Source organism: Kryptolebias marmoratus, linkage group LG1 (genome assembly GCF_001649575.2).
Source record: "Kryptolebias marmoratus isolate JLee-2015 linkage group LG1, ASM164957v2, whole genome shotgun sequence".
Lineage (NCBI taxonomy): Eukaryota > Metazoa > Chordata > Actinopteri > Cyprinodontiformes > Rivulidae > Kryptolebias > Kryptolebias marmoratus.
The window spans coordinates 3,628,602-3,652,157 of NC_051430.1; the positions used below are offsets into that span (position 1 = coordinate 3,628,602).

At 40.8% G+C, this 23,556-nt stretch overlaps 1 protein-coding gene across 2 annotated transcripts in view; it reads right to left on the reverse strand.

The window, feature by feature from the left end:
- The window catches only part of abca2 (ATP-binding cassette, sub-family A (ABC1), member 2), a 98,528-nt gene that overhangs the window by 4,464 nt on the left and 70,508 nt on the right, over positions 1 to 23,556 (reverse strand). For both annotated transcript variants that reach the window (XM_017432713.3, XM_017432711.3), the window contains 26 exons: positions 23,084 to 23,280; positions 22,462 to 22,635; positions 19,097 to 19,293; positions 18,763 to 18,883; positions 18,361 to 18,651; positions 16,575 to 16,790; positions 16,123 to 16,225; positions 15,639 to 15,964; positions 15,314 to 15,527; positions 13,241 to 13,346; positions 13,052 to 13,163; positions 12,881 to 12,941; positions 11,318 to 11,492; positions 11,109 to 11,224; positions 10,757 to 10,904; positions 9,411 to 9,534; positions 8,669 to 8,801; positions 7,368 to 7,488; positions 7,009 to 7,187; positions 5,660 to 5,801; positions 3,426 to 3,560; positions 2,540 to 2,643; positions 2,345 to 2,437; positions 2,019 to 2,121; positions 1,508 to 1,645; positions 1,215 to 1,424 (listed from right to left, as the gene is read on the reverse strand). In XM_017432713.3, the coding sequence (XP_017288202.1) occupies positions 1,215 to 1,424; positions 1,508 to 1,645; positions 2,019 to 2,121; positions 2,345 to 2,437; positions 2,540 to 2,643; positions 3,426 to 3,560; positions 5,660 to 5,801; positions 7,009 to 7,187; positions 7,368 to 7,488; positions 8,669 to 8,801; positions 9,411 to 9,534; positions 10,757 to 10,904; positions 11,109 to 11,224; positions 11,318 to 11,492; positions 12,881 to 12,941; positions 13,052 to 13,163; positions 13,241 to 13,346; positions 15,314 to 15,527; positions 15,639 to 15,964; positions 16,123 to 16,225; positions 16,575 to 16,790; positions 18,361 to 18,651; positions 18,763 to 18,883; positions 19,097 to 19,293; positions 22,462 to 22,635; positions 23,084 to 23,280 (4,039 nt within the window). The remainder of the gene's footprint in view (positions 1 to 1,214; positions 1,425 to 1,507; positions 1,646 to 2,018; positions 2,122 to 2,344; positions 2,438 to 2,539; positions 2,644 to 3,425; positions 3,561 to 5,659; positions 5,802 to 7,008; positions 7,188 to 7,367; positions 7,489 to 8,668; positions 8,802 to 9,410; positions 9,535 to 10,756; positions 10,905 to 11,108; positions 11,225 to 11,317; positions 11,493 to 12,880; positions 12,942 to 13,051; positions 13,164 to 13,240; positions 13,347 to 15,313; positions 15,528 to 15,638; positions 15,965 to 16,122; positions 16,226 to 16,574; positions 16,791 to 18,360; positions 18,652 to 18,762; positions 18,884 to 19,096; positions 19,294 to 22,461; positions 22,636 to 23,083; positions 23,281 to 23,556) is intronic.

Below are 23,556 nucleotides of genomic sequence, written 5' to 3' on the forward strand. Positions count from 1 at the left end.
AAAAGAATATTTAACAATCCAAAAAGTGCAAACAAACAAGTTGTAAAAGAGCCGGGAAAGTTGTGAAAAGTGAAACTATAGCCGGCCGAAGATAATGGAGTCTGTTGTCATTTGATACTGTTACGTCTAACAGGTACATATATATTGCTGGACTAAAATGCAGCAGATCTCATTTGTGAAAGTTCAGTTAAATGTCACTTAGAAATAAAGCTTGAAAAATGTAAGAAACAAGATTATTTTTTTCATATTTTTCAGAGAATAACTGACAACATACGTAATTGGGGTATATTGTGATATATATCGTTATCGTGATATAAAATTATCCATATTGCCCAGCACTACCATGAACTTTATATTTTTTAATAATATTGTCATGATGCTGCTTGGAGATGGTCTTGTGTCCTTTACCTTTAACACGGATATCTATAATCTTTTTAAGCTCTTGAGCAGCTCTCAGCTTTGTTTTCTCTGCTCCATGTTCAGTGTGGTGATCACCACCATATTAAACTCCCCAGAAGATGTTTGTTCCCTTTAAAAAGCCTGAATGACTATAATGCAAAGATTAATAGTCTCTTTAAATGCACCACGTCTGCATGTACAACATTTGCAAGTTTTTACAAAACTCCATGGGCTTTGAGGTGCATCATGGCACTTTGTCTTAAACTGTTAACCTTCAGGTCCAAACCTCATCAGGAGATGGAGGTCCAGATTTCAAAGCAGACTTGTGTGTTGGATTTCTCTCCTTTCCTCAACCCCACTAAGGGTTTATTTTCAGCTTGGAGATGGAAGGTGTGTGAGCACCACACACATGGTGTCCTTAGATGCAAGGAGTATGGACCAACTGAACATTTTGTTTCAAACCCATAGCTTAAAGCTCGTAGTTTTTGTTTTTAAAATTTGATTACAGATAATATAAAACAAGCCTGATTTTATTTACGCAGAAAGAACCTCACTGTTAATGAGATGTTTGTGAATATCTGAGAATATCAGAAGAGATGTAGAAGAATGTAATGTGGAGCAGGATCAACAGCAGCTCAAACCCCATAAATTAAGAAAAGTGCAAGAGTAGGGGGAATAACAAAAGCCAAACAGGAACCAAAGTCTGAATAGGTGAGAGGTGGTCCTGCTCCTGGACTTCAGCTGTAGAGTCATTAAAAAAGGAAAACTTTTGGTTTCAGCAGACAACCTGAAAACTCCAGGGAACTTCTGCTCACCCTCTCCTCTTCAAAGCTGATAAGTCCTTCGTCATCATCACTCTCCAGCTCCTCTGGAGCCTCACTGATCAGAGCGTTGAGCTCAGTGTTGGTTGGCCGAGCTTTCAGGAAGTTGAAGATGCGTTGCAAGGGGGACTGTCCACCACCTGGGGGCAATACCTCCTGCTGCTCAAGGTTGTCACTTTGTTTTTTGGCAAAGTTGACAAAAACCTGGGCAAATAGTAAAAAAAAGCATTTTTCTCTCTCAGTAAAGTTCCTCATGGGGTTAAGTGGGAGTGCAGGAGTGGACTCACATTGTCCAAGGTGGTCTGACTGACAGAGTAGTCCTCAATACCCAGAACCTCCACGACCTGCTCCATCTTACTGAAGACCTGAGCCAGAGATATCCTCTCAGACTTCAGCTGGTACTGGACCTTGGTGTGGTGACGCTCCTGTAACAATGACAACAAGAAGGACCAGTTATTCTTTGTTTGTCTCGAAAACCCCACCTGGTCGAGGCAGATGGCTGCCCGTCCTGGTTCTGCTGGAGGTTTCTTCCTGTTAAAAGGGAGTCATTTCTTTCCACTGTCTCCAATGTGCTGCTCAGGACGGGACACTGCAACAAAGTGAAGATTCAACACAATCTGCTGGCTTCCTTCGATAGACAACTTTCATTAATTGGCATTTAATACTGTAAATTGCGTTCTACAGTGCCCTGATGTGACGTTTGTTGTGAATTGGTATTATATAAATAAACTGAACTGACATTAAATCTATGAAAACTGGGGTGGCAGGTGAGGCTGATACTGAACTGGTACATTTTACCTTCAGCAAGGCTTCAGGGAAGTTTCTGTTGAAGAATCGTACCACCTCCTTCACACTGGAGCTGCTCTTAGTCCTCACTGTTATCATGTAGCCATCACCAAACCTGAAACAATGGGTTTATATTTGTTTATTTACAATCATATGACTCCCAATTGCCTTTTTGGACCAAGCTGCACATGCAAGCCGTAATGTTTGTAAGGAAAAAAACAGAAATGAGCTTTCACAATTTCTCTAGTAAAAAATGTTCACATACACATGAAGAAAGGTAGAAAAAGTAAAAAGGATACCAAAAAATCTCACTTCTTTAATGGTTGAAACATCCTCACCTGTTCTTTAAGTGCTGAATGCTGCCCAGACATTTAAACCTGCCATTTACCATGATTCCCAGTCTAGTGCACAATGCCTCACACTCCTCCATGCTGTGAAAAAGCAGTAGGAAAATATTCAATATTCAATTCACTTTGAGAAAGACGTTCAAACTTTTCCATTATCATGTGCTCCAGTAGGCAGACGCATCCCACCTGTGTGATGTCAGTACTACAGAGCGTCCCGTTTTGATTATGTCAAGAATTAAATTCCAGAGGAATCTGCGGGCCTTTGGGTCCATGCCAGTGGTGGGCTCATCCTGCAAAATGACAGAAAACACACATCAGAAGCTCACAAATCACAGCTAAAAACTGAGAATACATCTGGGAGGGGTGAAATTTAATTTCCAAACTATCTGAGGTCTATCAATTTACAGTGAGAACAATTATTTAAAGTACAAGCTAAAACCATTCTGGGCAACTGTCAATCTTTCAGGAGTTTAATCAGAAACCACACCATGCTTTCTCATAGAAATCACAAAGGAAATCTTAGGAGCTCCATCTCAGACTCTACAGGCCTCAGTTAGCAGGTTAAAGGTTTCTAAAAAAATAAAATAAAATAAAGAAGAAAACATGGCAAAGTTGCATCTGACCAAACCACAGGACTTCCTGAAGAATATCTTTTGGGCAGATGAGCCCAGAGTAGACATGTTTACCCATAATGCACAGCAGAAGGTTGAGAGAAAGCCAACCACAGCACAAAGGTACAAACACCTCATACTGCACCCACAGCTGTCAGTTACAGGAGCACATTTTTACTAAGTTTGGAGCAATTTTACTATGTTTGGAATGTAATCAATGTGAAACAATCTGAGATTAATGCTTTGTTGGTCTGATTTTAAAAACTTAGCCAACTTAAGCACACCTCTCGATTGTCTTCATATAAAGTCAAATTGTCACAGAGTTTAAGTTTTACATTGGCCTTGTTAGTCACATGTACAAAAGTTTGATGACCTGTAAAGAGCATTCAAGTGCTACATAAACACATTTAAACACACGGATTCTTCACGTGTTCTTTACTTGTACAGCTCAAAGCTCTTACCAGGAAGATGAGGGATGGGAATCCGATCAGAGCAATCGCGGTGGAAAGTTTGCGTTTGTTTCCTCCGCTGTAAGTGCCAGCTGGTCTGTCTGCATACTTTGACAGCTCCAGCTTTTCTAAGGCCCACTGCACCACCTATAGGGAGGAAAGAGTAATGCACGTCATAGAAGGGATTTACAGGCCACAGGAGGATTTTCTCTAATCAAGGACAATAGCACCAAACTTAAAGCTGATGTTTATAACAAGGAGATTTTCTTGTTGTAGTCCTCAGTTGACTCCAGTCCTGGTTTGTGTCTCTGTTACTCATGTTGTGAGGAAATACTGCATATTTGTTAAGTACTGAGATTTACAATATGAGGCACAAAAACCTTACATGGAGATTTTTGCAGAAACAAACGAGCAAATACAATGTAGAACTTACAAAAAGTAAACGACAATATGCCTTAGGAGTGTGTCCTCAGCCCCATCCTGTTTACGCTGTACACCCACAGCTCTAACACACTCATCAGATTTGATTATGATACGAGCATTGTGGTACTGATCAGCAACAACACCGTGGCACCGTACAGAGAGGAGGTTTAGACATTCTGGAGCAAAGACAACCACCTCAACATCAGCACCAGGAAACCCAAATCAATCCTCTTTGATTTCTGGAAGGCGAAGATCACAATGCACACAGATCAAAGAAGACGACATGAAGTTCCTCTGACTGCACAGCTCAGAGGACCTGGGCTGGACACATCATCCAAAAAAGCCCAGCAGTGTCTCTACGTTTTGAGAGCATTGAGGAATAAACTTCCCTGGCCTCGAGTGTAAAACTTTTACCGCCGCATGAAATGAGACGCACTGTGTGGTATGCTAGCTGCACCACAGCAGTGAAAAAGTAGCTGAATTAAGAGGCTCCCCTCTGCCACGCCTGGTCAAGATCTATTTGAGCTGGTGGGCCACAAATATCCACAATAAACCCAGCCAGGACACTCTCTATTCACAAGCCTCCTCTCCGGCAGGCTCAGAACCATGCAGGCAACAACAGACTCAACACAGATTTTACCCAAGACCTGTGAAGAGTCTGTTAAAGCAACATTAAAGCAGTCTCCATGCAGCCACAATAGCCTGTCAATTAGAAAAACTTTTTTTTTTCACACAACAAATTTATCTTGTAACATGACTGGTTTAAAAACATGTCAGTCATACTTCCACAAACACACACAGCTGACTCCCAACAATCAAAGCAGTCCTTACAAACCTGAAACAAAAATCAGATCATCATGATTCCCATCAACATGTCATCAACATGATTTATAATGTGTGAAGATCACGGCTCAAACTCAATGTCAGTTTATCTGAGCATCATAGACATCAATAAAGACGTTTACTTTAAATAACTGGGTGTACTCTTATTCTATCCATCTATTATTTTTACACGCTTTTTCCTTTCCAGATTGCAGGGAGCTGGTGTCATCACAAGTCCATCACAGGGACACATGGAGACAAATGGGACAGACAGGCGTTTATACTCTTTCTTACAATTAGGGACAGTTTGGAATTACCAATGAACCTAACATGCATGTTTTTGGTCTGTGGAAGGAAACCAGAGTACCTGGAGAAACCCCATGTGTGCACTGGGAGAACATGTAAACTCCTCACAAAAAGGCTGGGAGGCGAACCTGCGAACCTGCTGTGAACACGGCTTCATCTGAATGAGTGGCTCCTGGTTTGGATTCTATATACAGTGTTTATAGCACCAAAGTGAAAAGTTAAGTTCAGATATACAATATTTTGGCTACCTGCCCTGATGCACAGTGCCTATAAAAAGTATTCACTACCTTGGATGCTTTACCCTTTTACTACTATCAATTTACTACTACAACAACAATTGTTACTACTATAAATCAGTCAGGATCATAATAAATTGGCATTTTTGAAAATAAGTGATTGCATAAACATTTACCCCTTTTAAAGTGACTGTCCTAGCTCAACTCAGAGAAAGATTCTTGAAGAGTACAAGTAAGGGGATGGATACAAAAGGATTTTAAAGGCCCTAAACATCCCTAGGAGTTCTGTTAAATCCATCATCAAGAGATGGAAGGAATGTGAGACGTGTAAATCTACCAAGAGCAGGTTGTCCTCACAAACTGAGTGACGTGAAGAAGGAGAACAGTGAGAGAGACCCAGCAGGTGAGACGTGTGTGTGTGTGTGAGAGAGAGAGAGAGAGAGAGAGAGAGAGACTGACCCTCCCCTGGTCCTTCCAAGGAATGCCACGAAGGCGAGTGTACAGCTGCAGATGTTCCCTGGCAGTCAGGTCGTCAAACAGAGCATCAAACTGTGGACAGTAGCCGATACTCTGCTGAACACGCAGCAGGTCCTTCAGGATACTACAAACACACACACACACAAAGACACTGTCTGTCAGTTCGACAATAATTCTGGAGTCCCAAACAGGCTCACAAATACCAAAACAACCACTGTTTATTTAGTGACACTAAAAATGCTAAATCTGATTTGTGCAGATTTGAACAAAACACAATACTCTCAATATGTACAGTAGACAGTAACATATTTCTTTCCAATAAAGTAACAGCCAGTGCCTTGATCTTTATACCTCTAAATGAGATGTCAGGGTGTTTGGAGCCACTGATACGGGCTTTAAAAAATGTGTTAAGGTAGACTCCTGCATCTACATAGCACTGATGAGGCTTAAAACTATGAGTTTGGTCCCTCTGAGTACAACAACTTGTCCTCTGGTGATGCAAAACGTTTCAACTGGATTTTTGTCTTACATATTTGTTTTTTAATTTTTCACTGAGTCATCTTTATGACAGGCGAGGAACACATCAAATGAATTTGTAATTGGGTGGTGAGTTAAGCACGTGGTTTTTCTGGCTGTCACAGGGTTGCTGTTTGTTTTGCCTTCTGTAACACTTTATAGATTAGCCTTCCAACCACTGCACCTAATATAAATTATAGAAGAAATCATGTTTCCAAATCCTTGAAGAAATGAGAATCGTAATCAACACGAAGCAGAACTTTTGATAATCATTTGAAACACATCTAAACCAGTTTTCCTGACAGCAGCTGAAAGACTAAATGTAATAATCACTTACAGTACGTCCACTCTGATTAAAACAGAAAAATTCTTTTGATAAAGACGTGTGAATGTCAGAAAGTAGGAAGTAATTTCCTCCCGATGGTGTGTGAAAAATCTTGCAAATATCCAGTATTTTTAAAAATAAAATTAATCTAATTTTAATGTCTGTTTAACATTTTTCTAGTTCTGTATCATGTTTGCAAATAAAGTTTGACCCAGGAGGCTGCATTGAAAAGAGTGATGCCTGCATGGACTGGTGTTTTATTAAAAACCTGAGACAGTGACACCTCAGACAACTTTCGCTGTGACTGAATAGAGTTCTCTGGTGCCCCTGTTAATGAGATAACCACTGTCAGTCACCCAGTGGTACGTTCAGTGGTCTTTTTGCAGAACATTTACACTTGTCGACATGTTTGTCTTTATAAGAGTTTCAATCAGTGGCCTGTTGTGGTGATAAAATTTGTAAATGTTTCAACATTTTTCCAAGCACAGACCTGTTTCCATTAATGAAAGCCTCTCCTCCAGTGGTAGACTCGTCTCCTGTCAGCATCTTAAAAGTGGTGGTCTTCCCTGCTCCGTTCACACCCAACAATCCGAAACACTCCCCAGGCCGGACACCTACACACAGACGGTCCACTGCCAGGATGCGACCCATCTTCCTGGATTTATACACCTGTGAGAGAACGTGATCACTGAAAAGGACTAAGCCTGTGGTTTACACCTGCAGATGAAGACCAATTTAGCTGGAAAGTCCCTTTACTTTCTGCCTCAGATGGTATCATAGTTTAAAAGTTCTTGACATTTGAATAAACAAAATGTTGTGTGCTATCTGAAAAGGTACAGAGAATGAAACCTTTGTCAGGTTCTCGATCTTCAGAATGTCATTGTCAGCATCTCCTCGCAGGACTCTGTGTCTCTCACAGGCCACATCAACATCATCGTCATCTATGGGCTGGCAGCTGATTGGCACCCTCCTGGATACAGGAACAAAAGCACCTCAGTTAGGTTTCTGCTGCACGCCACACGCAGCTACCTCAACCAGCTTCTGCTCCTCCAAAAGGCAGGGGCAGAGCCGGTTCTACTTCTTCTGAATGAACATCTAAAGCAAGAAGTGGAGAGGATAATAGGATGTGTACGAGAACTGTACACAAAGACAAAAAACCTTTTTTTCCTCACTGTCTGACATTAAATCAGATTAAACCTTTTCTGTTTCAGGTCAGTTAGGATTCCCAAAATTATTTCTATTTGCTAAATGTCTGAAAGTTTATTGAGATCATTTTTTTATCACTTTCTTCAAAGTGACAAGTTTACATGCAATGAGATTACTATGCCAAAGCCCAGATGATGATGTCATGGCATAAGAAGCTTTTGATTGGTTAGTTTGAATGAATTGGTGGCACATCTGTGGATGCATTTTAAGGCTCACCTCAAACACACTGCTTCTTTGTGACATCATGGGACACTCAATAGCAATCAGCCAAGATCATTATTTGGGCTTTAAACGAATAGAAATAATTTTGGGAATCCTAACTGACCTAAAACAGGAAAGGTTTGTTCTGATTTAATGTCAGACAGTGAAAAAAAAAAATAGCTCTGTCTTTTTATACACAGTATGTAAACATCTGGTTCCACATCTATTAATGTTTCTATTAATAGTGAATGAAGGCATAAGAAATTGGTATTTTTACAACTGTATTCTGTATATTCAAACTTAAATAGATCAAATTGATCTTGTATGACCTGGGAAAGAGTGTGGCAAACTATTCTTGGATTATCAGCTGTTATATGAGAGCAGCGTTAGAATAAAAGGCACTCCTGTTTCCATGTACAGCACAGATGCTGGAGGACAATAGCTACTGTACTTGTCACTGACATTTCTAATTTAACTTCTTAAAGCTTCCTAAGTTATTTGACTTTAATGCATGGAGGTGGAAATGTAAAGTTCATATAAATAAATAAACATGAGATTTTTGCTGCCACATTTCCTGTGAAAACAAACAAAGAGCTGCTGAATCTGAAAAACAATAAAACCTTTTCTAGACTCTAAGATTTTTAGTATTAGGCTCTGATGGGGCAGCACATCGTTTACAGCTGAGGAGATAAGTAAGGACACTCTATAATCCCTGTAGCCATGTGAAACCCTCCCAGACTCACGGGGGCTTTCTGAGGAAATTGTACTGGCAGAGTATGGTGATGAGGAAGCCAACAAAGCCTTCGATCGTCATGGCAACAAGTCCTCGAGTCACAATGTCCCACTCAAATGGAGACTTCATCTTATCAAACTGACCTGAAACACATTCACAGCAAGTTATTACAAGATTGCTCGCTTCAGATTTTCAGATAACTGGAAGAAAAGTTATAAAAGCAAAAGTTTTGTCATAGTAAAAAGCAAAACATTTTCCAAATACAGTTCATTTTGTTAAAATGATGAGATGGTGCAGTATTTAATGCTGTTCATCGCAGATTGACCTCATTTAAAGACCAGGATTTTACTTTAGTTAGTTTTATCCTGATTCATTCATTCATTCATATATGATGTAATCTTTCTTCAAACTACAGACTGTTTTCCTTTTAATTGTATTCAGATCTATCATATTCTGATGGTTTTCTTGTTCTATATTTCTGTAGTGCAGATGATTTTATTCAGGTAAAAAAATGAAGTGGATATACTTTCAGAAATGTCATAAATAACTAAAATAATATTATTAATCCCCCCAAAGTAGCAATGGGTCACTCCTAAATTTGAGGGCATTTTGGATCTTTATCATTGTCATGCTTGACTGTGGAAATGTCTGTTCTATTTTCAAAACAACAGTGGTGATAGCTCCTAAAGAGTTGATCATTTTCCCCTCATTGTGAGTCCAAGTGCATTCTGTATGTGGCAGCTTGGTGATACCTATTTTAGCATAGTATTCGTTGATGTACTCATTGTAGGCCATCTCCATCAGGCCATGACCCAGGTTGTAGTTGGGGAAGATGAGGAAACAGGACTTCAGGTAGCTGTTAACTTTCTTTAGATCCTGCAAGACAAACAAATTATTCAAGAAATAATTGCTGAAACAAACCGATGCCATGGTTTGCTGGAGTACTTATTAACACTTCGACTGATAGTCTCATTGATTTCTGTGTTTTACTCAATGAGCTCTCCTATTTGTCGACAATGCTTAGATATGTGGTGGGTGAAAGTAACAAGCACAAGAGACAAAATGTTCAGAGAAAACATGAAGGCAACATAGCTGCAGGAACTGTCTTTTCTGATACGTTGCTGAAACATACCACTGACCAGCTTTAAATGGGAAATGAGCTGTACAAAGTGCTTAACAACACAATCTGTGTCCTCACTTATTACGTTTCACTTCCATAATTTAACAGCTGACGGTCACTAAGGCATGTTAAGGCCTATGAGTCAGACCCTCCAGGATTTCGCAACGTTGCGATCGCAACTATTAACGCAAAGTCAAGCAAACCCCGCAAAATCGCAACTTTTTGCAACTTTGTCCAAAACGCCGCAACTTTCCTGCAACTTTAACCCAATATTTATTGTTTCTAAAGTGATTCGCCACCATAACTGCGGTCTAGTGTCTTCTTTGTGGGTTTGTGTAGCGTGGAATACAAAATAACCCCAAATAACTCAGGAAGAAGACACGTGACGTCACTTCCTGTTAACATCAGAATGCCGGGAGCGTGCAGGAGCAGCGACCGAAGCCAAAATGTGCGCTAATNAACCAGTTTCCTCCCCAGCTGCAGCTGTTTTGCACGTCCTGCAGTGTAATCATGGAACATAAACGCATCGACAAACACTTTGTGTCTGCAAAACATGCGAGGAGAGCTGCAGACCAGGGACAATCCAGAAATGCTCATGAATGTCAGTTTAGAAGCTATCAAAGTTCTCAAATAAAGCACCTTTTGAGAATGTCAATGTTTGTTGGTGATTATCTTACAAAACTAGGAAGTAGTTTTGGTATATACATTAAAAGTTATAGTTTTTTATTAATTTTAGTAAAAAAATAATTGCAACTTTTAGGAAAATGCCCCGCGAAATCAGGCATTTTAGCCGCAACAATCACAAAAAATACCCACAAAATCCTGGAGGGATTGATAAGTCTTCTGAACTGGAGGTATTTTAAATATGCCATCATCTTATTGGTAATTATCTTCATTAATGCTGTAAATAAAAGAAAAATGTACCAATGTCCTAAGAATATGACTTACTGACGTCAAGAGTTACAAATGTGAACACACCTTGTCATGCTCAAAAAGCTGGAGGAGGAAGGTGGCAACGGTTGCAGTGATGCCTATGAAGAGGTTGATGACTATGAGGAAGACGTAGGCTGTACTGGGAACTTCAAACCAGAAGGATGCTGGATACATGATAGGGGTGATGGACCACCTGAAAGGAAAAGCTCAAATTGGTACACTTTACAGAAGATCAGCAAAAATAAAAAAATGAAAAACAAACTGTGGTCCATGCAGCAATGCTGTATACGCAAAGCAAGAACCAAGTTTATTTATATTAAACATTTCAATAAGAGACCATAAGGTCAGAAAAGTAAAACAAAAAAGAAAAAAGTCAACATCTATTGAGAAGTCTTACCCATAGAGCAGAAAAAGGGACAGAACGGCAGGAAAGTTAGTTGGGGAGGTGTAGGCCGGCAGGTCGAACACAAACAGAATGATAACGCAGCATGTGGCAGGAACCAGGTAGTTTAACTACACACAGAAACAAGAAGACAACCCATTATGAGCATGACAGGAGCTGCAGTATTTACAGCATGACTAACCCGTGCCACTTTATGTCCTTACCATGTCCCAAATATAGTTTGCCAGCCAGTAAATAACCGGGTCACAGCCACTGACAAACTGGAGGTGTTTGGCTTTTGTGGATTTCTCTGCTACCAGGAACACCACAAAGCTGGCCGGTACAAAGGACATGGCCACAATAATGAAGATAGCAATCACCACATCAGTGCCCTGGAGCCTGGAGACAGGAGAAAAGAACAAGCCTACACTGACTTTTGATGTCAATTTAAACTAATCTTAAGGTAAAATGAGATCTTTAAAACATTTACAGTAACTTCATTTGTCTTTAAGACTATATAAGAAAGACAGCGTGAAATAAGTCGCTTGTAACCTGATCTGTGCGTGGGTGTAGTTTTGTCCGGGTGTAGCAGGCGACTCGTGCACACTTATCTAACGATTTGTATGCGTAGGAGCCTGTAGGAATTTGTAATTATCAGATTTGTGAGGTTAAAGTTAAAATATATGTGTAGAAATGTAATATTTGTGGAAATTGCAACTGTGCGTGTGTACTTTTATTTTGTAATCATAATTTCTTAATATTTGTGTGTGCATTTGGCCATATATTTCCAAGTACCCAAAGTTACGCACCAAATGTTTTTTACAGTTTACAAATCATGTTTCACACATACAACTATCCAAAGCTACACACAAATAGGCTAACACAGATTACAAATCCAGTATTACACACGCACACACAGGTATTTTCAGTGGATTTTCTTTCCATACTATGCTGTTAAAATGAGATGCAATGCATGCAGGAAGCAGTGCAGAAAAAGTATGGGGCTTAAGTTCCCAGTGGCATCATTCTAAACCAGGGGTCTCCAACCCTGGTCCTCAGGGCCACCATCCTGCATGTTTTCCTTGTTCCTCTGCTCCAACACACCTGATTCAGAGGTTAAATCACCTCTTCATGTTCTGCAGAAGCCTGTTAATCACCCATTGATTCAAATCAGGTGTGTTGGAGCAGAGAAACAAGGAAAACATGCAGGATAGTGGCCCTGAGGACCAGGGTTCCCCACCCCTGATCTAGACCAATAAAATTCATGTTTTTAAACCGGTGACCGTGTTAACAAAACTCGCTCGTTGATAACAAGGTGATAAACACCAAATTTCAACAAACGATGTATCAATTTGAAGCTTTAGAGATGAAGAATTTAAAAATAATAACTCAAAATGAAAAAAATCCTCATTGTGACTTATTTTTCCAGCATGGGTCACATTTTTTTTTCTGTGTATTTTTACAAAACTATCATCAGAGACACAACTGGAGTAGATGAATAAACAAGTGTTTTTGATGGCGATAATCAGACTTTCTCCATCTTTCTTCAGCCATCCAACACAAGCTTGGTGTCTAATTTTAAGGCTCACTAGTGAGCACAACATACCTTATTTGCATAGTTTATTAAACAAAGTAGGTTACTTTCATAGTGAAAAGGATTTAAATCTTTAAATTCCATTTAATGCATTAGGTTTCAGTAAAAACAAACACAGGTTCAGTTAGACATGTGTGGAGATGTCAGTGACTTACAGCCTCTGCCTAATATTAGTGCTTGTGTAAAAACTTACAAGTAGTCCAAAGACAGGCTCGCACTGGTTCGATTCATTGGATGGTTTGTCAGCGTGATGCCTACAGAATACAAACACACAACAAAACAACTTAATTTCTATGGGTACTAATAAGCATGGCAGAAGTTACACACAACTTTACAATGAAGCATAAATCAGACACATCAGTACCATAGGCAGCAGGGTTGCCCTTTGAAGAGGGTAAATTGGCCCGCAGGATGGCGTTGTTGAGGACATTCAGGTATGTTGGCATGCTGTGATAGCCTTTGTTGTTGTACAGAACCTAAAGATAAGAGGCCCTTTGTGAGAAATAGTTCAAATTTTAATTGTCCTGTTGAAACTCTGAGGCATCGTTCTCACTTGAGCTGATCTGCGGACTGCAATCTTGCTGAGCATCGGAGGGATCTTTCTTCCAAAGGATGCAGGGACTGATTTCTGAATGTTTCCTACTGTTAAACCACCATATCTGTCACAAAGAAACAAAATCAAGAACAAAAAACAAACTATAAGAAAAATAAGAACGTCTACAGTATAGACACAGTACAATCTGTTTTTGCTTGTGTTTCGTTTGCGTTTTTTAAAACTGTATTTAATTTAATTTACTGTTTTTAAGCCCCTGAAATATTTAATCAAAATGGCCCCAGAAAAATGACGATGGGAAAAAAGGCACACAAAAAACACTGTGAATAATATCTGAATATTATATTTTGAATATTTGAAAACACCAGAAAGATAACAAAAAAACAAGAATTCAGTACAGCTATGCAAATTTAAAGAAAGCCATTCAGCGAACTGAATTAGGATTTACTTTGGAATAAAGTACAAATAATAATCTGGAGTATCGTTTTTCCACCCGCTGATAAGACCGTGTCTGAAGAGCTGGAAGAGGTGGCTGTGGAAAGAGATCTCAAGCTGCAGCCCCCACCATTCGACTCTACAACAAGCAGTACATAGTAGGTGGATGGCTCTTTTTATTGCAGATGTTTGTTGGTAAGCCTGAAAATCAACTCTTCCATGTGTTTAAGTGTTTCTGGGCAGGAAGACAAACCCACACATTGCCCCAAACTGCTTAACAGTGTATGGAAAAAAACAAAGAGTGCAAAAATAAAAGAGAAATGTTCAGTGTTTGTTTGTGTGTGTGGAGCAACTGTAAAGTGCTTTACAGATCCTTGACAAGGCTGTTTGTGGTGAACAATGATATTTGATTAAATGAATAACTGAGCAAAATAAAACTGATGTTATTGTGGTCAGTGAGAGTTTTAGACAACTAACATTTCATTCTAAAATCAAACATCTAGCATTTCTTGGCCTCCCAGCAACAAGGTTGCAGGTTGACCTCCTGCCTGGAGTTTCCATGTTCTCCCTGTGCACACGTGGGTTTACTCCGGGTACTCCGGTTTCCTCCCACAGACCAAAAACATGCCTGATAGGTTAATTGGTGACTCTTAAACTGTCCCTAGGTGTGAGTGAGAGCGTGAATGGTTGTTTGTCTCGTTTGTCTCTATGTGTCCCTGCGATGGACTTGCGACCTGTCCTGAGTGTCCCCCGCCTCTCGCACAGTGACTGCTGGAGATAGGCACCAGCTCCCCGCAACCCGGAATGGAGAAGCAGGAAAGGAAAAAGGATGGATGGATGGATGGATGGCATTTCTTGAAGGAATGCACATGACCCACCACCTTTTATGCCAAAGTTTTAAACCGAGATAAACTTATCATAAGAAATGACAGAATTATAGCTCCTTTGGTCAAACCTTTAAATGACCTTATGCACAATCTCATGTGCTGAGAGTACCATGTGATGAGATTGGGCTGACTTAAATGGTAATGAATTTAAGATGCACAGACAATGAAAACTTTCTGAGTTTCTCTAAAATCTGTCCAGTGGTTGAAATAATTTGCTGACAGACAGTGTTGACTTTAACAATTTTTGCCAAGGTTTTTGGCAAAGATGTGCAATGTGTAGAGCTCATCTCAGCTGCTAACATGCCAAATATTAGCTCAATATTTGTTACACTGACTGACTTATCGTCATTTTTGTGTTTACTAAGGTTGCAGCCACATTAAAAGTTAATCAGTTGTAAATGTACATCCACCTTCTGGGAGTTTGAATAAAATCTGTCCCCTGGTTCATGAAATATTTTGCCAACCCTACAGACAAATAAACACACACAGATATGGGCAAAAACATTTTTACCTTTTGCTTTTGGTGGCAGATGATAATTAAGCATCCCAATTTTTTACTTCCAAATTAATATTTTGCTAGTTTCTGTGGAATGAAAATGTACATAGCAAGTTTCCTACAGAACCAGAACCAAAGCTAGTCTTGTAAATATTACTGGTAGGAAAACAATAAAACCATAATGTTGAAAGTTAGGAGTGAAATAAAACAAAATATTAGGTAGTATTTTTTTCCCAGATGGTTTTTACGTCCTACCTGTGAAGCCTCAGTCTGTCTGAAGTGAAGAGCAGATACTCTGAGACGTTCCGCCCTGTGACGTCCACCAGGATGTCACCAGTCACTACCTTCATGAGAGGGGGGTGTCCTCCAACCCCACTGGGGCAGGAGAAACCTGTCCCCTGCATGGAGCAGGTGCACCGCACTGGCTCGTGGATGGATAAAGGGAGGATGGGAGGAGATGTGACAGGCTCTAAACAAACACAAATGAGATATCTTAAAGAGAACACTTTGACTTGTCAAAACAATACTAACACAGGCACTGGTCTTGCACCTAAATTTAGGACTGGTCATCGGGTCTCACCATTAACTGTGGTTGGAGGAACCACCGTAAAGTTCCACAGCCCATCGACAAAACGAGGGTCTGGGTCATCTGAGGGAGCTGGTGAAGGTGGAGGGGGGACAAAGTTGGAGAGGGGAACCCCTTGAGTGAAGGAGTCAAGACACATAGAGTCAAAGTATTGGGCTGCCAGCGTCTTGGAGTTGTTGTCATAGGGGTTGAGGGTCTGGGCCAGTTGGTCCAGGGTGCTGTTGAAGGGGGTTTTAAGGACACAAGTAGCACCTACACCTGATGGCAGACGGAGGGTGTTGATGATCTTCTGAGGGCTGGCATCGGGTGACAGTTTACTCCTGAGATTCATTTCCACAGATGATACAGTTGGACAGTAAATCATTCAAGTCAAGGCCACACCATGTTGCATGGTACATGAGTTTAATTTCATTGTAAGAACAAGAATGAATTCAGGTGTAATGTAAAAGTATCTGTGTAAATGTAAACTTTATGCTACCTGTACTGGGGTCTATCTTCATTGGCGTATGGAATGAAATTGCCCCGAGGTTGGGTGTAGTTATGATACTGAGATGGTGATAAGATCAAGGGGGGTAGATCTCCTGTGAATAAAACCAAAACAATAATTAGCCACCAGTTAAGGTAAACTTCTGTTGTGGTGTGTAAATAAATTTGATCTTGACCTACAAGTTTGTTCCCCTTCATTGACAAATCATACGTCAGAGGCCTTATAGGTTTGAGTCTTTTAAAGTAGTGGTGGAGTTTTTGGTCAATCAGTTGTAGGTGTAAGTGTGTGCAATGCATATAACCCATAAGGTGTAGGTTTCATTAAAATCTGTCCAGTGGTTCATGAAAAATCTTGCAAATTCGCATACAAACACAGACAGAAGAGATTCTTGCTGGAAAACAACAATTATCCAGACAAAAGAAACAATCAAAACATGTACTCACCAATCTCAGGCACAGATAAGGCAACGGTCATGGCAACACAGACAAAGAAGGCAGGCAGGAGAATCTGAGAGAAAAGGCCCTTGGTGTTCCTCTTGGCACAGTGGAACCTCTTAACAATGAGGCCATAAAACTGACTTAGTTTCAGCCACCAGCCTTCCACCTTGAAGCTGCCCTGGCCTTCCAGGATTCCTGGCTCTGAGGGGTTCTCAGCATCTCCTGGACGTGAAAGAGACAAAGTGGTAAAAATGGCGACATGCAGACACTGGGTATATCTGTCAATCTGGATGATTTTCAAGACTTGACAAAATATTCTGGAGTGCCATGTGTAGAACTCCATTTGCACATCTTTTGTGCTGCACTGAATTAGGTTGTAACTTTCTAACAGATTTCCTTTTTTTACTTTAAATTGATCACTGTCTATGAATAAAACTTTAGTAAATTGTTAACAGGTGAATTTGGTAAATTGGTGGCTGTGGCTCAGTGGTTAGAGCAGTTGGAGGTTCAATTCCTGGCAGCAGTCACATGTCAAAGTGTCCCTGGGTAAGACACTGAACCCCTCACAGCCTCTGATGTGTGCTCCATTGGTGGATGAATGACGTTTACAGCACTGATTAGACTTTATAGTCTAATCAGTCTAATCTAAGTCTATATAGGGCGGCAGTGGCACAGGAGGTAGGGGGGCAGCCGTTGTGTCCTTGGGCAAGACACTTCACCCACCTTGCCTACTGGTGGTGGTCAGAGGGCTCGGTGGTGCCGGTGTGATGGCAGCCTCACTTCTGTCAGCCCGCCCCAGGGCAGCTGTGGCTACATTGTAGCTTACCACCATCAGTGTGTGAATGTGTGGATGAATGGGTGAATGACTAGTGTAAAGCGCTTTGGGGTCCTTGGACTAGATAAAGCGCTATATAAGTGCAAGCCATTTACCATTTACCATTTACCATCTATAGAATATTTTATTCAGATTAGCTTTGTAGAGATTCAGTGTTGTATGAATGTGTGTGGATGGCTAAATAAGAGCACAGATTGTGTTGTAAAGAGCTTTGAGTGGCCTGGTTGACTAGAAAGGCCCCATGTAAGTACAGTCCAATTACTATTTAACAAATATTGTTAGTTTTTGAAACCAAACAAATAATAGGCTCTTTCCCACTTGAGTAATCTCCACTTTTTCTAGCTGTTCAACTTTATAGTAGTACAATGATGTATAAGCACTATAAGTGGCCTAAGTCATGGTTCAGTACAAAAGGAAAAAAAAGCTCTATAGCAAAATGTAAAGACTAATGTCAGAAAATTAGCTGAATATGATAAATTACAGATTCTGTGTTAAACAGTAGCTGATTTCTGGTATTCTTTCATCTCTGTTGCACAATTATGTTGTTAGCGGTAAAATAACATCATTAAGTTAGACGTTGCTGATAGATCGGCCCTGATTTAAGGGGAGACCTCCGCCCTCCGGCAAAAGCTTCGCTCTCCATTTAAAAGGAGGTATCCATACCTCGGTCATCACCTGGCCTACTCAAAAGAAATGCACTCAGTTTATGTTTCATCAAATCTTGCTATTCTTGCTTTGCTTTGGAATTGAGTGCTTTAGATTGTATCTTCCTCTGATTTTCTTTTGTTGTACAAGTGAGCAAAATGCAGTAAAATGAGAATAGAGGGCCAACTTCGAGATGGGAAGCAGTGATTGCCTGGGACAAACATACTCTTCATCTAGTGTGCTGTATCATTCTGTAAGAATAAATGCACTGTTACAACCCTAAAAGGCACAATACAGACGTCAGGGCCTTACCTCTGAAACTGGCAGACTCAGACTCTTGTCCGTTGTCAAACAGTGGACTGTAATCTCCATAGAAGTCTGCATAAAGTCCTCTTTCATCACCCCTCACAGAGCCCACAGATGAAGACGACTTCAGGGAGTCTTGGCTCAGACTAAGCCTGGAGCATTGTACCAGATTGCTCAGCTCCACCTCAGGCTTCTCGCTCTGCATTGGGGGTCCTGCCTCAGCCTGCGGCCCTGCTTGGGCTTCAGAAGCCACTGATGATTTTCCCACTGAGCTTCCTCCAGGCGAACTCTTAATATCTAAAATTAAATGTATGAAGCCTGCAGTTTAGTCAGAGCAGAGCTTTTAAAGTCTTGTGATAAAAAAAAGTTATAGAACTTTTATGGCAACTAAAACCTTTTTATTCTCACCAGCATCACTGTTCTCGAGAGACTGGTCCTCTTCAGACACTTTGAGAAATACCTCCTCCAAAGTGGTGTCCATCACCCCAAAGCTGGTCAGAGCTAGGCTGTCCAAGCTCTGCTCTAAAGCCTAGAAGCACACACAAAAATAGGAAGTTGAATCACTACAGCACTGCAGTTCTTCAAGACTCGAGCTGAGGGTTTGGGCTTGTTGTCTTGCTGCAGAATAAGTTTGAAATAAAACTGATGTCTCTATGATGATGTGTGATAATAAACATATGTATCTAGCACTGTATCAATGGTGTATATCACAGGTGAAAGGGAAGTTTGTGTGTTTTTGTACCTGAAAGAGCCTCTCAAAGCAGCCTTTCTTGACAGCCTCAGAGGGCAGGACGTAGGACAGCTCAGTGTTGGAGTCTGACACCAGCAGGCAGGAAGCTACATACTGGCGAATAAACTGTGTGACCTGAGCTTCTGAGCAAGGTGACAAAGAAGAGGATGGAGACTGAGATGAAGGAGGCTTCAGCTGGCTGCCCTGACCTGAAAGATGTAAATCAGAATGATAAATTAATGGGGAAACCAAGATAATGCATAGAAAAGGTGGGCGTATCTCACACGGCTGCAATTGGTTGGAGACTAGTTGATGTGTTGAGCTATTCTGGAGCAATCGCCAAAATTGTGAGGAACTTTTGAAAAAAAAAAGGAAATTTTCAGCTGTAGTCTCACTGAATTCTGAGTGTTTGGTATCAAGCAACTAGTGAACTGTGGTCATGTTTTGAGCAACCAATTTTTGAAATTCCCACCTTTCCTTGTGTGCACAACTTGTAAAACTGTACTCTAGCCCTGGTACTGGTACACCTCTACCCCCTTCTGTCCACATTGTGCCAACCTTGACCCACTTTGCACCTACCTTGGCAGCACCCACCACATTTATAATTTAATCTACTACTAGAGTATGCTTTACAAATGAAAACAGACAGATTTGAACATCTTTAGTAGTTATTATTTTTCATTGGGGTAGTTAAACCTGAACATTAAGGGCCTCTACCAAAGGACTGAATGACTGCAAACTAGTAGTCCTAATATTTGTGATCATGAAATCCTTCGAATGCCTGGTGTTGACAACACAAGTCACCTTCTGGATCCCTTACAGTTTGCCTGTTGGGCAAACAGGTCAGTGGACGACGCTATAAACATGGGTCTACACTTTATTCTGCAACATCTGCACCACCCAGGCTACTACGCAAGAATCCTGTTTGTGGACTTCAGCTCGGTGATCAACCCATACTGAGCTCTCCCAGCTCAGAATATCTCCCACAGTCTGTCATAGGATCTCCAGCTTCCTGACAGGCAGGAAGCAGCAGGTGAGGCTAGGTGATATTATGTCTGGAGTGAGGACTATTAGCACAGGGGCTTCTCAGGGATGTGTCCTGTCTCCACTGCTCTTCTCCCTCTATACCAATGACTGCACTTCCATGGACACTGCAGTTAAGATCATCAAATCTGCAGACGACACCACAGTCATTGGACTGATAAAGGACAATGCCAAGTCTGGGTACCAGAGGAAGGCTGACCGCCTGGTGCAGCTTCATTCAATAATCTGAAGCCGAACACACTCAAGACTGTAGAAATAACATTGGACTTTAGGACAGTCTCCCCAATACCGCTCCCCCTCACAATAACCAATTGTCCTGTGTTGTCTGTGGAGACCTCCCGGTCCCTGGGAACTACAATTTCTCAAATGGGAAGTCAACACCAGCACCATCCTCAAACAGGCCCAGCAGAGACTGTATTTTCTGTGGAAAAACTGTGGAAAAGACCATTGGTGCTACCCTGTCCACCCTTCAAGACCTTTATCCCTCAAGAGTCAAGAAGAGGGCAGGGAACATTGTCAAATACTTTTCTCCACCTCATCAACACCTATTTCAGCTCCTTCCCTCTGGCAGGTGCTTCGGATCTGCCAAAACCAGGACTGCAAGACACAGAAATGGTTTCTTTCCTATGGCCATCACTCACATGAACAACTGATCTGACTACCTGCTGGAAAATGACAGATCTGTGTTTGTTTTGTTTTATTTCTCTTTTTTTCCCCACTTCACTTCTTAATGTTTTTGCTCATACTTTTAATCTGCACTTAGACTTCTATATTACTGGTGTAAATTATATGTACATAGGGAGTGTGACCATCTACCAACAACAAATTCCATGTATATGTGAGCATATTTGGCCAAGAAATTGATTCTGATTCTGTATCCGCTAATATTTTCTTTCACAGAAATCTTCAATGGTATCAAAAATACAATTCTAGCACTTTAGAATTTAGGCGCTTCTAGAATTGCGCCGCTCAAGGTAGCTACATGTTGGAGCAGCTCAGTTACATTCATTCTGGGATATTGCTTTTGAAAATGTTCTTCTTCTTTTTTTCTTGATGTAAATCACTTTTTTTGGATCATTACTTCCTCTGGTATCGAATGCTGTGCAGCAGGAAGGATTTTTACTAAAGCCTTTTTACTTTTGGACATTTTGTTATGGTACGTAACCATGACAACAGGTGTTAAATGTGAAGAACCCTGAACCGGAGGTAAAGCTCCCAGGAAGCAGCTCACCACCAAAGCTTCCTGCAGGAGCGTCCCGACCACCGGCAGAGTGAAGAAGCCTCATCTCTGCAGGATCGGTACCGTGGCTCTCAGGGAGATCCACCACCACCAGAAGTCCACAGAGCTGCTCATCCAGAAGCTGCCCTTCCAGCACCTGGTCCAGGAGATCGCCCAGGACTTCAAGACCAACCTGAGCTACCAGAGCTAAGCCGTCATGGCTCCACAGGAGGTTTACCTGGTGGGACTCCTTGAGGACACCAGAGCCGAGGACACATCAGGACAGACCGCTATAAGAGATCCTTCCTGCCCACAGCCATCAGCAGCTATAACAAGTCTTTAACAAAACCAAGATTATGAGCTACAAAAACATTTAATTTCCCTTTGGGATTAATTAAGTATCTTTAAATTAAATTGAATTGAATTGAATTAGAATTATGGAAACTGAACTGAGAAGGGGTTGAGGTGCCCGCCAAAACACTGCAACTATTTTGAAAGAAAATCTGTTTTTGAGAAATTTTTATTTTGAATATGTCCACATTTCAGACAAGACAGAGCATCTGTGACTTGAGAACTTGAGAACTCCTGCAAACTTTGAGCCATTTTAGAGACTCCTTTGCAAATGTTGTTTGCCCTTTAGTCTCCATTAGTTGCAGTTCAGTGTGATACAACTTTGTCAGCATAAGAAAGAAGGGGAAAAGACTTGGGATGCACACAGGAAAACCTGAATCATAAATTCACATTTTAACAGTAAACAAATGAAAAGCACATCCAGTTATTACAAATAACGCATGCATCCCAAAACTTGAACTCAGGCTTTTTAATATTTAAGTGAAGGCTGCTGCCTAATGACAGACATGTTGAACATGTTTACACTGAAAAGGTGGGTTAGAATCCTTATAGCTAGACTCAGAGCTAAAATATGGGACTGACTGCTAAAAAACTAAAATGAAGTGAGTGAAATGTGGAGCAAGTAATTTTATTCTGTCAATATTATATATACCACCAGTAGTATAACTGGCACTGGTATATACCAGTCTACTATAGTAAGGGAAGCTTGAAAATAGTTCAAACTTATTGCTCATATCGAAAGCACACGTGTGTGAGAACATACTTCGCCCTTCACTCTGCTTTTTAACGAGTGTCAGTTTATATCCATCTCCATATGTGCTCTTCAGGAAAAGTGGTGTGCCACAACACTTGAGTTTTCCATGCGAGATGATGGCAATGCGATCTCCCAAGAGGTCAGCCTCATCCATGTGGTGGGTGGACAGCAGAATTGTACGACCTGAAACAGAGGTACAACACACACACACACACGTGCAGCAACTGATTTTCTCTAGTTATCAAAAGGCAAGGCATAATATAAAAAAGGATGCACATTTGTAATAAAAACTAATACAGAAGCAGATAGGTTTTTGCTATTTTTTAATAGAATATGTGGTTATTGGACACCTTCTAAATTAGCAATACATGTTTTTCGGGGGGGCAAATACTTTTACCTAGGTCAGCATTATTCTATCCAAGGAAGAAAAGTAAGTTAAACATAAATTTAATGTGTAAGAACTTCTGTGGTACCTACAAACATGGTTTAATAAAGCTAACACTTAAACCTGTATTGTTATGAGTTACAAAGTTTTAGAACTTTTAAACTGGTCCTAGACTGCAAGATTGTTTTAAAAAGACTTTGTGTTACAAAAGCCAAAGTGCCATCCTGGTTTTGTGGCATCACTCACCCTGCTTGTACTTCAGGATGAGGTCCCAGATGGCCCTGCGAGCATAAGGATCCACTCCTGCAGTGGGCTCATCCAGGATGACAGCTCTGGAGCCACCAACAAAGGCAATAGCCACAGACAACTTCCGCTTCATCCCACCGGACAACGTCTGCACCAAGCTGTGACGCTTGTTGGACAACTCCAGGTCCACAATCATCCTAGACAAACATATAAACACACACTTGTAGCAAAGCAGGTTGTTTCTGCCTCTAATGCACGTTTCATTTTAACTTTGCATTGCAGTCCAAACACATGTCACTTTTCTGCTCTCACTGATTTTGTTTAACGTTTGTCAAATACCTTATATTAAAATCTGGTAGAGACCAAGAGATTTGTGAACAAAGACTTATGTGGATTTCCTACTGAAACAGTGTTAAATCAAGAAAGCAGCACAGACACAATCAAATCCAGATGAATGACACCATGCACATTTC